Source organism: Coloeus monedula, assembly GCF_965178545.1.
Source record: "Coloeus monedula genome assembly, chromosome: 1".
Taxonomy (NCBI): Eukaryota; Metazoa; Chordata; class Aves; order Passeriformes; family Corvidae; genus Coloeus; species Coloeus monedula.
Genome location: NC_138781.1, coordinates 26,193,825 through 26,206,141, shown reverse-complemented (window position 1 = coordinate 26,206,141; position 12,317 = coordinate 26,193,825). Strand labels below are relative to the sequence as shown.

At 42.5% G+C, this 12,317-nt stretch overlaps 1 protein-coding gene across 3 annotated transcripts in view; it reads left to right on the top strand.

The window, feature by feature from the left end:
* The window catches only part of ICA1 (islet cell autoantigen 1), a gene marked incomplete at its 3' end in the record, with an annotated part of 68,881 nt that extends 67,375 nt beyond the window's left edge, over nt 1–1,506 (top strand). For all 3 annotated transcript variants that reach the window (XM_082293079.1, XM_082293078.1, XM_082293080.1), the window contains one exon: nt 700–1,506. In XM_082293079.1, coding sequence (XP_082149205.1) covers nt 700–821 — 122 coding nt within the window. The remainder of the gene's footprint in view (nt 1–699) is intronic.
* Nucleotides 1,507–12,317: the final 10,811 nt, after the last annotated feature.

Here is a 12,317-nt window from a genome sequence, read left to right as displayed (position 1 = left end):
CAGGCAGGAGACTTCTGTGAAATACATATGTCAATGTGGACACAGAGGTGAAATAGTCCACCTGCTGTTGGTATATTCCCTATTCATATTTTTTCTATATCCATCAAAACAATAGTAGAAGCTGTACTGGGGACTGGCTATCAAGCATAAACCCTCTCTTTCTCTCTCTCTCTCTCTCTCTCTCTCTCTCTCCAGCCAATGCATTCCCATTAAAACTTCATTCCAGATGAGTAATGACCTTGTTGGTTGTATACAGGGGAGACAGAACAGTCATATGAATTGGATTTAGGCAAAGGAATTTAGTCCTGTAAGAGAGGTTGAAAGTAAAATTTTCCTTCACTTTCCTTTTGCTCGTTTGCAGGCATGCAGGGGCACACTCAAATACTTTCTATGAAACAAAGCTAGACAGTGTGAAATTGTTTCTAGTTAAGGTGTTCCTGTACTTGTCATGGCAGGAGCCATATAAAATACATAGCAGACATGTAAAACCCTCATTCTTACTGAAGTTCTATATTCTGATAGTGTTTTAAAATGCTCATTTTAAAATCACACATTCCGATTTTCTTGTCAGAAGTGCCCTTGGTAATAAATTAAACAATAGCCTGGCATTTGTTTGACCTCAGTTAAACATTCAGTCAGTTTTGTTTTAAAATAGCTGACAAGTCTGTGCATTTCTTTTTTCTTTTTTTTTTTTTCCAGAATCTACAAAGAATCCTAAAGACTTGACTGCTTGGTTCAGTCTCTTTGCTGACCTTGACCCATTATCCAATCCCGATGCTGTTGGGAGAACTGATAAAGAACATGAATTGCTTAATGCATGAGTCAGCTGCCTCTGGTAACTCACATTCTTCCCTTCATCAACACTCTTTTGGAGTTTAAAAATACTAAATGAAAATTAGTATGCTGTTGTGAAACTATAAAGTATGTGCCATGATAATAAAACTAAAGGGAATGAATCCCCTTTTCTATAGGTACAGTTACTTGCTCTTGTTTTGTATAAAGAGTTCGCATTTATTTTCTACGTGGACTTAGAAAAATGAGGTTAAGAACTAGGGCAGATTTCTTGCCAAATTAGATTATATGCTGAAACACTGTCTTTGCCTGGGGTGATGTGGAGGTAACACCAGAGTGAAATACAAATTGCAAACCTATTTTTTTATAATGTTTCTTGAGTAAATTAAAAAAAAAATCATGTAACTGAAGAGGCTGCATGAGTCAAACATCTATCATGTATATAATATATCTACTACTGCTATGTTAAAATGTCAACTAATTTGTTTTGTTAGTACTCACAGTTGAAAAACCTGTGCTGGAGCTAATTATCGAAGACGTAAATTTGGGTCTGTGCAGCCATCGAAATTGTGCCCTTCCCAGTCTAACTTATGTGACAAACTGCACTACATAAAGAGAAGTCATGCCCAGGAGGCTTCTTTTCTGAGTTTTTTCTCCATTGCACCAACAGAATTTGCACTTGTTTGCAAAAGTTTCTTGGAACTGATGCTTTACCATGCCTTCAATCCATTTCTGTTTCTGTTCTGAGAATTTCTTATCCAGTTTATTTCTGAAGCATGTGTTATTTTGAGCTTGTTGTGACATTAACTCTTTAATAAAATGATTTTGACAGAAACCACAACTTTATTCCCACTGGAATGCTGTTGTGCTGTTGAATTGATACATAACAAGCATCTGAAGATAAACATGACCAGTTTTTAGACAGTACCAAACCCTTTGTGTCTGAATAGTAATCCAGTAGGACAGTGAGAAAATTTGAACTCAATGTGGTGTCCCTTTGCTTCCCTGCAACAGAAGGGGAAAAGGCTCATAGATTCATAAAGGTTGGCAACGGCCTCCAAGACCATTGAGTCCAACCTTGGAACAAACAGTTTCCCTGCCAACTAAACAACAGCACTCAGTGCCATGTCTGGTTGTCTTTTGAACACTTTCAGGTATGGTGACTCCACCACCTTCCTAGGCAGCCTATTCCAGTGCCTGATTACCCCTTCAGTGAAGAAATTCTTCCATATGTCCAACCTGGACAACCTCTGGTGCACCCTGAGGCTGTGTCAGTAGCCAGTTAAGAGCACAAGCTCTATGTACTGTACAGGACCTGCTTTACAATTTATTACAGAATCACAGAATAGCGAGGTTGGAAGAGACCTCCAAGTTCATCGAGTCTAACCCATACCCTAACACCTCGACTATGGCAGCAAGTGCCATGTCCAGTCTTTTTTTAAACACATCCAGAGATGGTGATTCTACCACCTCCCTGGGCAGACCATTCCAGTACTTTATTATCCTTTCAGTGAAAAACTTTTTCCTAATATCCAACCTACACCTTCCTTGATGCAGCTTGAGACAGTGTCCTCTTGTTCTGTCAGTTGCTGCCTGGTGGAAGAACCCAACCCCCTCCTGTCTACAACCTCCTTCGAGGGAGTTGCAGAGAGCAATAAGGTCACCTCTTAAGTCGCCTTTGCTCCAGGCTAAACAACCCCAGCTCCCTCAGGTGTTCTTCATAGGGCTTGTGTTCCAAGCCCCTCACCAGCCTTGCTGCCCTCCTCTGGACACGCTCAAGCATCTCAATGTCCTTCCTAAACTGAGGGGCCCAGAACTGGACACAGTACTCAAGATGTGGCTTCACCAGTGCCGAGTAGAGGCATTTATATTATTTATTTATATTCAGCCATTTTTAATTTGCTTGGTTTTCCTTGTAGTTGGTAAAGTGTTTCACAACCAGTTATCTGTCCACTCAGTGAATCCCTGCCTCATGGTCTATTAGGTAACTAAGTACCTGAAAACAACTATATACATGTACAAGTTCACTGAATTGGCCAACTTCTTGAATGCAGCAGAACATGGTTGGATGGCTGCACTGAGCAGCAGTAATGTGCATTTGGTGCCTCCTATCTAAAAAGCCATGTGCTATCAGTGGATGCGAGGTTAGACTGACGAGAGTTCATCAGGCTCAATCCTCAGCAAGTTTTAAACACCCTTGTTCAAAACTGTCATGTTCATTATCTCATCCCATAACTTGGAAGTGTCAAAAGTACTTCAGTTGTTGCCAGAGAAGTTCTTCAGATACTTAGCAGTGGATTTTCGTGTGTAGTGGAGAAAGATGGCCTGATCTTCTCTTTGCACAGTACCCACCCCAGCCGGGCCCTGAGGCACGTAAGACATGGAATCTGATGTCGGTGCCTTACTCTTTCTAAAGATAAAACTTGGTTCTTTCCACACTATTTGCTACTCTTTGGTAGTGGCAGCTCCTTGCTCAGTAAGCTGCCTTGTTCTGCACTCTGTAACTTTCTTGAGCATTAAGAGGGGACTGAACTCACAACTTTGGGCTGCAGTTCTGGCAGTAAATAAGACATCTACTAAGGGGATTAACTGGAAAGTACCTAAGGTTTACACTGGGGTGCACTTACATGGAGTGCTATTTTGTACTCATAACAGAGACTGTTTGCCCCAAATCCTCTTCATCCCAAGCTGTAATTATCTGCAATGCCAAAAATGTTAGTGTTAGGCGCTCAAGGGAGAGCCAGGCTGCTCTTCAGCCCAGCTGGGTTACCACAAAATCATTAAACAGATTCTTGCAACTTTAAGCAAGTCTGTGGTTGCTAAACTTGCTGTGGATTACATTTGTCTGGATAGTTTCTAAAACACTTGTGGACTGTCCACTCCAGCATTTTTTAGTAGCTGAAGCAGTTAGGTGAAAAGCAGAGAGGAGGCTGTATTGACTTCAAAACAGACAATTAACTGTTCCATAAGGCTCAAAAAATGTTTGTTTTTTAGGTCACAGATTATAGACTTCCAGGATTAAAAAAAAAAAGCCAAAACAAGGCACAAAAAACTAAACTCCTGTCTTGACTGGGACAATTAAGAGCATTATAGGGGTTCAACTAAAGATGTTCTGAATCCTCATCCTGTCTTTAGGTAGAAAAGCGTCAGAATGATCATCCCTTTTACACAAGGCAAACCATAGCTGCAGGGTTTTTTCTCTTCCCTCCTCATAGTAGTTCATATTAAGCATTGATTTCTTGTAATATGTAATTTTTGAAATTAACTTAAGCTTTGAATCATTTGCAATGCAATTTTTTTCACACTTTCAAATGACAAAAAAAAACCAAGAAGCCAGAGGTATTTAAAATATAATTGATTTTGCTTAAAGAAAAGCAGTTGAAATCCCTGTGTACAATGCAGTATCTTCATAAAGATTTACTGAATTTGAAAACTAGAGCAGGAAAGCTACCATCCTGCAAATAGACATTGTTAAGGCAAAAAATCTTAAGTACAGAGTTACAAACAATACCTCCCTACTACTAAGGAAGTGTCTGGCACATGCTCCTCGGCAGCCTGGGCCGTGGAGTCCCTCCCAGGCCAGTGCCACTGAGAGGATTGTCTGTGCTTTCAGTGTCAGCAGTGCTTGGGACAATGGGGCAGTTCATCATCCTGGGAAAATTACAGATTGATTTTTCTACACACAACGTTCATCTTGATTTAACATGCTTCATTCCAGTTGCATATTCTGGTTGAGTAGTGGATTGTTTTAAAATAAAAACAGCTGCAGAACCCCTATGGCAGATGAAAACAGTGGCGATTGATTAACTGTCTTTATTGTGAAGTTTATTAAATTTGATGTAATTGATTCTGGTGATTCAAGGTTTCTACAAATCTCAGAGCAGCTGCTTCAGAGGGATTGGACTGTGAGCCTTGGCAATTGAACAGCTCATAGAGAAAACTAGCAAGTAACTTTATAAAGTAACTTTTCTGGCCTTCTTAAATGACCATGATTTATTCCAACAGAGTAGAATAGGACTCACCTCGTTCCCTTCTGCTGTTTCCCTCTCCAGCATTGCATGAGCATGACACTGATGTACTTTGAAGCAGAACCAACTGGCCACAAGCAGCCACCTGCCTTCTCCCAACATCCTTTTAAATTCCCTGCAAACATTAGGGGCTGCACATGCTAGGAAAAAATGGGACCACCTGAGCAACAAGGTGACCAGCAAGCAGCTTTGCTGCAAGTGGGAATACAAGAAATGTCATGGCCTACAAGCCCTGACAGGATCTAAGCCTGCAAAGGCTCAGCAGGGTATGAGATTGATGTGAGGACACAGCACCCAGGTACTGCCATCATGCCTTTTCCTGGGGCCTCCATCAGCTGCTATGTGCCACCTTCCATCACATCCCACTGTGAGTGCCAGGGGATACTGAATGAGCACCGCCAGCGAATGAATGGTGGGTGTACTGTCCAGTTTTGCTGTTCAGAGTATGTGGGGTGGAATAGCCCCAGAGCAGAGGAAGGGCACCCCTGTCTTCTCTCAGTGCTCAAGATGCTTGGATCTCATCATGCTAAGATGATCAGATCTCAGAGCAGCAGCAAGAATTAACATGGTAAAGGTGCCACTGCTGGTATTGGGTCTCTCCTCACTTCTTCAAGCTCCCTTCAAAGCAGTTATTGCAAATTCCCCTCTGGTTAGCCTACTTTTACAACTTCTGCTCCTTGTAAATGTCTTATTTTTAAACAAGCCACCATATGGGGGAGGCAGGAAGCAGAGCAAGCAGCAGGCTTGCCAACAGCCAAGCAGCAGAGGTGTTGCCTCAGCTGAGGAGCAGAAATGCTGAGATGGTCTAGCACCTCATTGGCCAACCAAGCACAACGGAGCTGCTGGAGCTGCCATCCTTCCTCTGCATGTGCTCAGCCCAGCACAGTGCACACACACAGAGCCTCTCCTGTGACAGTAAACAAGGGCACCGTGGCCAAACAGGCCCTGCAGGTCCAGCAAGTCTGGCCTTGGGTAACCATCCAGCCTCCAGCGCCAAGGTGGTCTGGCCTTGCAGTCAATCAGACCATTACCTGGCTATTCATTAACAGTGCTCTCCCAAGCATAAAATGGCTTTCCCCTCACTGACTAATTACAAACCAGTATAGCCCTCTCCTTAAGTCAGACAAGGTACTTTCCAGCACAGGAGCTCTCCCTGCTGGAGTGGATCCAGAGGAGGGCCACTAAACCAGTCAAGAGAGCTGGAGCACCTCTCCTATGAAGAAAGGCTGGGAGAGCTGGGCTTGTTCAGCCTGTGGTCCAGAAGTCTCTGGGGGGAGACTTTACTGGGGGCTTTCTTTTCAATATATATCATTTGTAAGAAAGACTGAGAAAGACTTTATTGAGGCCTAAGGACAAGAGGCAGGTTTTTAGCAGAAAGAGTGTAAGATTGCACGTAAGAAATAAATTTTTTGTGGTGAGACATTGGAACTGTTTGGCCAGGGAAGTGAGAGATGCCCCATCCCTGGAAATGTTCAATGGGACTACAAATAACCTGATCTCAAAAAAAAAATGTCCATGGCAGAGGGGTTGGACTAGAAGACCTTTAGAGGTCCCTGCCAACCCAAACCATTCTGCGAGTCCATGACCAAGTGAGGAGGCCGCTGTTTGCCAGGCAGCAGTGTTCAGCTCCCAGCAGCTGCATCAGCTTTTAACTCTGTTCTACCATAGCCAAAGCTTGCTGTGCCCAGCCTTGTAATTAATCCATAGTGGGTTTGAAGTTTTGGCTGCTTGCAAAAAATTACAAAATTTAAATTGAGAGAAGCATGCTGTAGCTTGGAGGTGAAAGCCTGGCTGACACTACCTGCCAGCTATTTACACTGGTTGCTGTTAGAATCTTAATGGAATAATGAATACTCAAAAATGAGGGAAAAAAGTAGATAATCAATTTTAGAAGAGAGCAGACCTACCTAAGCTGTTAAGGAAGTTACAGCCAGTCTTCTCTTTAAACAAAAGTCTTTCCTCTATCCCAGAAGCTTACTCTGCAGAGTGTTTCTTTTATTTTGGACTTCCGCAGCTATTATGGCAGTAGGAAAGGCCCCAGGACAGGTGCTGGAAGCCATACGCTTGCTTCATCAACAGGCTGGAATGAGGTGAAAAACAACTTTAAAAGTGCTACACAACTAAATCATCCAACCTTCTCTCCATCTAGATGGATGGATAACAGGTGCCTGCAGGAAACAAGTATGCTGAATGTAACAGGAGCAGGATGCGACAAGGAAAAAATCCAAACTCCTATTATTCCAGGTACAATCCTCAGAATGAACCCTTGACACATAAAACACAGGAATTGAAATCACGGGCCACTTTGCTGTTAGAGCTGCTGCTTTTTCTGGACTGGTTTGGCAGTCTGTGTGGTCCTCCCATGATCATCTCTACCTTGAACTTGAGTACCAGAGCTTCAGAACAGAACACCAAAGCCTGACACCAGAGAGCTGCAGGTAACAGTTTGATTGTCAGAAAGATTTTTAGAAGACAACACAAAGAATGAGACAAGCCCTGTGGGGGACTTTTCTGATCTGTGGTTCAGCTGGGTCTTGGGCTGATCCAGCCCTTCCTGCAAAGTTTTCCCTGGTTTTGGAGACAGCAGCCATGGTTGCAAGGGCCAGACGCACTGGAGCGATTCAAGTCTCTTCCCCCAAAAGGCAAGTCTGTGCTCTGAAGTCACAGCAGCCTGCCCACAGCCCAGGGTTGTGAGCATCCCAAACCCATCTAAACATGGGCCACCACTGTCATAGCAGGTCATTTCCAGCTGGAAAAGAGCAGGCAGTGGTACTGATCTGGCTGAAAACTTTCCACCCTCCCCCGCAAAAGATAAAAAAAATAACATGTTTGAGGCAGCAGAGGCCACAGATGGGCGTGAGGCTGCGCAGTGGCGAGACGCCAGCAGCACTACGACAGCCCTAAGGCAAGACCTGTGGTCACCTCTGCTTGTCACCAAACCACAGCCAAGGTCGCATGCAAGATACTCACAGCCACGGCTGCTCTTCATGTAGGGAAATGATTACAAGAAGCCTTACCTGAACAAAGCCTTCCTTTTGTTAATTCTTAACCTTCCCTCCCCCTCCAGCACTGAGCACTTTGCAACTTTTGCTTTCATTTTTAAAGGAAGTGACCCAGGTCTCCTTGGAGGCAGGAGATCTCTAGGCTTCACCGGCCTTTGCAACCTTCGTAAGTTACTACTGCTGTGCTTCAAAGCTTGGCTAGACCTCTGAGTGTGCAGGTCCATCTCACTGCTTGCAGTTTAAGCCATGGGAATGTTGCCAAAACAAAACATAAAAGGAAATTAGATTAAAAAGCAAACAGAGGCATTCAGGAAGAAAGGCTGCACTGACACTGCTTTACAGACCCTCCTCTTGCCCCCATCCATTTTATCAGCCCATCCTGTTAGCAAATATTAAATGCAATTGAAAAAACCCTAAAAATACATAATGGTCATTTTTCTACTTGAGATTTGGAGGAGCAGATTGAACTGTCTGTCCTGGGGTGGTTTTTAATGAACAGTGCAGCTTGTCTGTAAGCGGTTTGGCTTCCACCTCTGTTCCCCATAAACACGTGAAGTATTTAATGCAGGGCTTAATTGACGTTGAGGTACGTAATATTGTTTTCTTTAACGGCTGTTATCCAAGTGAAAAAAGGAAAGTGTTTTAAGATACAAGAAGATGCTTCTATAAGTCCTGTTGTGTAGCATCACCAAGACAAACCAAGTTCCTTTCTGCAAGGGTCAACTGCCAAAGTGAAACAAGTGCCTTTCTGCAGGGAAGATTAATCCAATATATACACTATCAGCAATGTCAAAATCTCTATCAAGGTGCTTAAGTTTGTGCACCAGGGCATATAAGAAAAAAAAAACAAAAAAAAACCAAAAAAAAAAACAAAAAACAAAACAAAAAAAAAACAAAAACAAAAACAAAACAAAATTTAAAAAAACAAAAAAAAAACAAAAAAAAAAAAAAAAAAAAAAAAAACAACCAAAAAAAAACCACAAAAAACACCTGACCCACAACATCAAACAGCTTGGGGCCAGTCTTACCATGAGTCAGGTAATGAAGTTCCTGTCCCCAGTGTACAAACATGTGCACCACTGTGCTGCTGTAACTCCCAACAGCTGCAGGACTCCAGGGTTGCAGGTTTTTCCTGTTGGTTTGCAACATGGAGACAGCATCTCCCCATCATCAGAGATGGTGGAAAGGAGACTCCCATACAGGAGGGACCAGCAGAGCCTGCACAGACAATGTTGGAAAATGGAAACTTCCACAACGGTGAAAGCTGAGAGAGAGACAAGAGCTCCTGCTCTGGCAGACCTGCACCCACGGGACAGAGCCAGTGCCACGAAGCCCCTGGGCCAGACAGAGGCACCAGTTTGTTGTCCAGCCTGGAGGTATATTTTCTCACTAAATACAACATCAAGTCATGATACAGAGCAGAATTCAACAGCCTTTCAGCCAGGACACCACCAAAGGGACAGATTGCAATCTACAGATGGCCTGATTTAGAGAACAAATGACATTTATCCAGGCTAATACTCCTCTGGAGTATTAAGGCATCCAGTGTCTTCCTAACCTGAGGAACATCCTGTACGTACAAATACAGACATACAAGGTTACCCTCCAAATCAGGGGCCTAGGCTGCCTTTGCTTTCCCATTGTTTAGAAAGTGCAAGACCTACTGCTCCCATCTTCATCACTCCCCTACCCCAAAGGTTTAGTACTCCCCTGCAGAAGAGAAAAAACAGAAAATCCTCCCTAGAAGAGAACAGATTTCTTAGGTACTCAATTCAGAAGGTGTCTAAACTATCTCCTTGAAATTCTTCACTAGAATCAAAATCAGACCCACCATTGTACCCAAACTCACTTCATGAACAAGAGCCCCTGAATGAAGTGACAATCCTTAAAATACACCTACATGCCCAACCCAAAATATAACCATGCAGTGAAAGTCTGTAGTATGGTACTATCTCTGTACTGTCATAGAGACGGAAAGCTACATATAAAGCCTCCTGTGTTTTCAGCAATTGACATCAAAATGAATGATTCTCAGCATTCTCAGGATGTACAATGAATTAGAATCCAAAGGAATCACAAAAGCAGATTTAAGCGCTTCCCCCCCACCCCTTCCCATTTCCTAAAAACAGTATTTAGTTTCCAAAGGCAACACCCTTTTAAAATCTTTCATAAGAATGAGTTCTTACTTCCCTATGTAAGAAGCCCAAGGATAGCACCAACTTTATGGAAAGGGAGGCTGCTGCCCTCTGAGAAACCTCTATCACAGAGATAAGGCATGACTAGAAATTCTTACCCAAATAAAACTCAGAAAGGGAGTAATTGCATCACCCAGCCTTTTGGCACCAAACCTTAACAGGGAGTCTAGTTTCTTTCAGCTTTCTCCTCTTTGGAGAAAGAACCTCTGTCCATAAAGATCTCGAGAGCACTCAGATCTCACCTGCAGAAAGCAGGTGGACACTTGGTTTTAGTTAACATGACTTATGCCTGGCAGTCTGGGATTTAGATGATGCTATTTACTTACTACTTATTTGGAGAAGTTGAACAAAGGTGCAATAGATAACCATGGGTATTACTATTGCTCTGAGCAAACCCTGTTTTCAACCAACAGCTGCACAAATCACTGAGAAGTTTAACCACACAAAAATAAAGCTCACACACACCCCCCCTTTTCTACAGGCACAAGTATTAACCTAACTGTGCTTTGTTATGAAGCTCAGTCTCTAATTCAACAGGGGAAAGAGATTACACGACCTTCTCTTCTCGCAGGCTTCCAGCTCCTCTGCCTTTGAGCTTTCCAGGCTACACATCATGGCAGCCTAAAAATTTCCCATCAGAACTTCTTACAACCTGAGATAAAATTTCAACTTGTTCTTAAAAATGGGGTCACCTCTCTATCGAGCTTCATCTAATTGCTCTTCTTGTTACCAATTGAATCTGCAATTTAACTTACATGTTCACTCACTTCCAATGTGGCCTTTACTGAGGAAACTCCCTACCTCCTCAATTAGTGTTTTCCTCTCAGCCCCACTTGAGTAATTGAGTTATTTCTGTGACCTGCTGCACTACAGAAAGACAACACCTACTCTCCAGTTTCTTACCACCTCTCCATAATTGTGGTGCTATAGGGGAGGTGCCAGAATCAAAATAACTAATAAAGCTACTCAACTACCTCTGCTTTACTGGAGATTCATTCATGTCTGACAAACCAGAACTTTCCAGAGACCTATTCCAGACAGTTTAGAAGATGTGTTAACACCCTACTTGAAAATATTACAGCACCTGCTTCTTTAGTGAGGCAAGAATGCTTAAGGTAGTTAAAAAATTCCACCTCTACCATCAACTGAAATGTAAAATGCCCCAAATAATCACAAGTTAGTAAGGCTTATAAAAACCTTATTTGAGCACTTTCTTTGTAAAACCATCTCACTTTAAACATATCAATACTTGGCAAAAATCCTTCCTTGCATCTTGGCCCATTAATTAATTACACTTAGTGCTAAAACAAATCCACATTTTTAATGTGAATTTATCTACCTTCATTTTCTTACTGCTTTAGTATTCCATGTCTGCTAAATTTAAAGCTCATTAGTAATTATTTCCCATGTGTAGGTATTTACTAACTGAAATTAAGTCACTCTTCAACCATCAAGTTAATCATGTTGAGCTCCCACACAGCCGCCTTCTGGTTTTTCCAGTACTTTATTCCTACAGCTCTTCCCTGAGCCTTTTACAGTCTCTCCCAAACAAGAGTTTTCCAGGACTGGTTACACTAATGAAAACAGAAACAAGATACACACAATTTAACTGCATTTCAGTCTTTGATCAAACAACTTCCTTCAGCCAAGTACCAAGTTTGGATAACTGTGTGTGTAATGCATGTACTTTCCCAGCTTTAATTCACTTTTTCCTTGCATTTAGGTTCTGGACATATACATAACGTGGACTTCAGTTATTTCCTCCCAACTGAGTAGCTTCAAATCTGTTTTCATGGCTGTATTTTACACAGCAAGGCAAGCTGTTTTACAACAGTAATTGACAAACTTCTACTAGTATCTGTTATCTCCAAACTGCTTGGGATGTACCTCAAGTAATGTCTGAAGGTCCCAATCCGTTACCCTGGAGCAAGGCCAGGAGCTGGTTTGCTAAGCCTCGATGGTGTTTCCTTGCAACTGAATGGATTAGAGATGTTGGCTGAAATCACAATTTCTCGTTTGTTACTCCTTATGCTTATACTGTGAAGATACTGAGACTCTATCCTTGTGCTAGTATCTACCCCTTCCCAAGAGCTAATTTGTCAGGAAGCCAGGAATCACTTCCCTGACAGCACCGTTTCCTGTAAGAAGCAGGTCACTCACTATCTTTTGTCTCCTACCCCAGCATATACAGCCAAGGGCTCCCCTTAGAGAGTCCTCCGGTCTCTGATGTGTTCACTTCCAGAGCCATGAATTACTAGAATATGTATGTATGTTCAAGTCAAGATCTTTTATTCACAAAA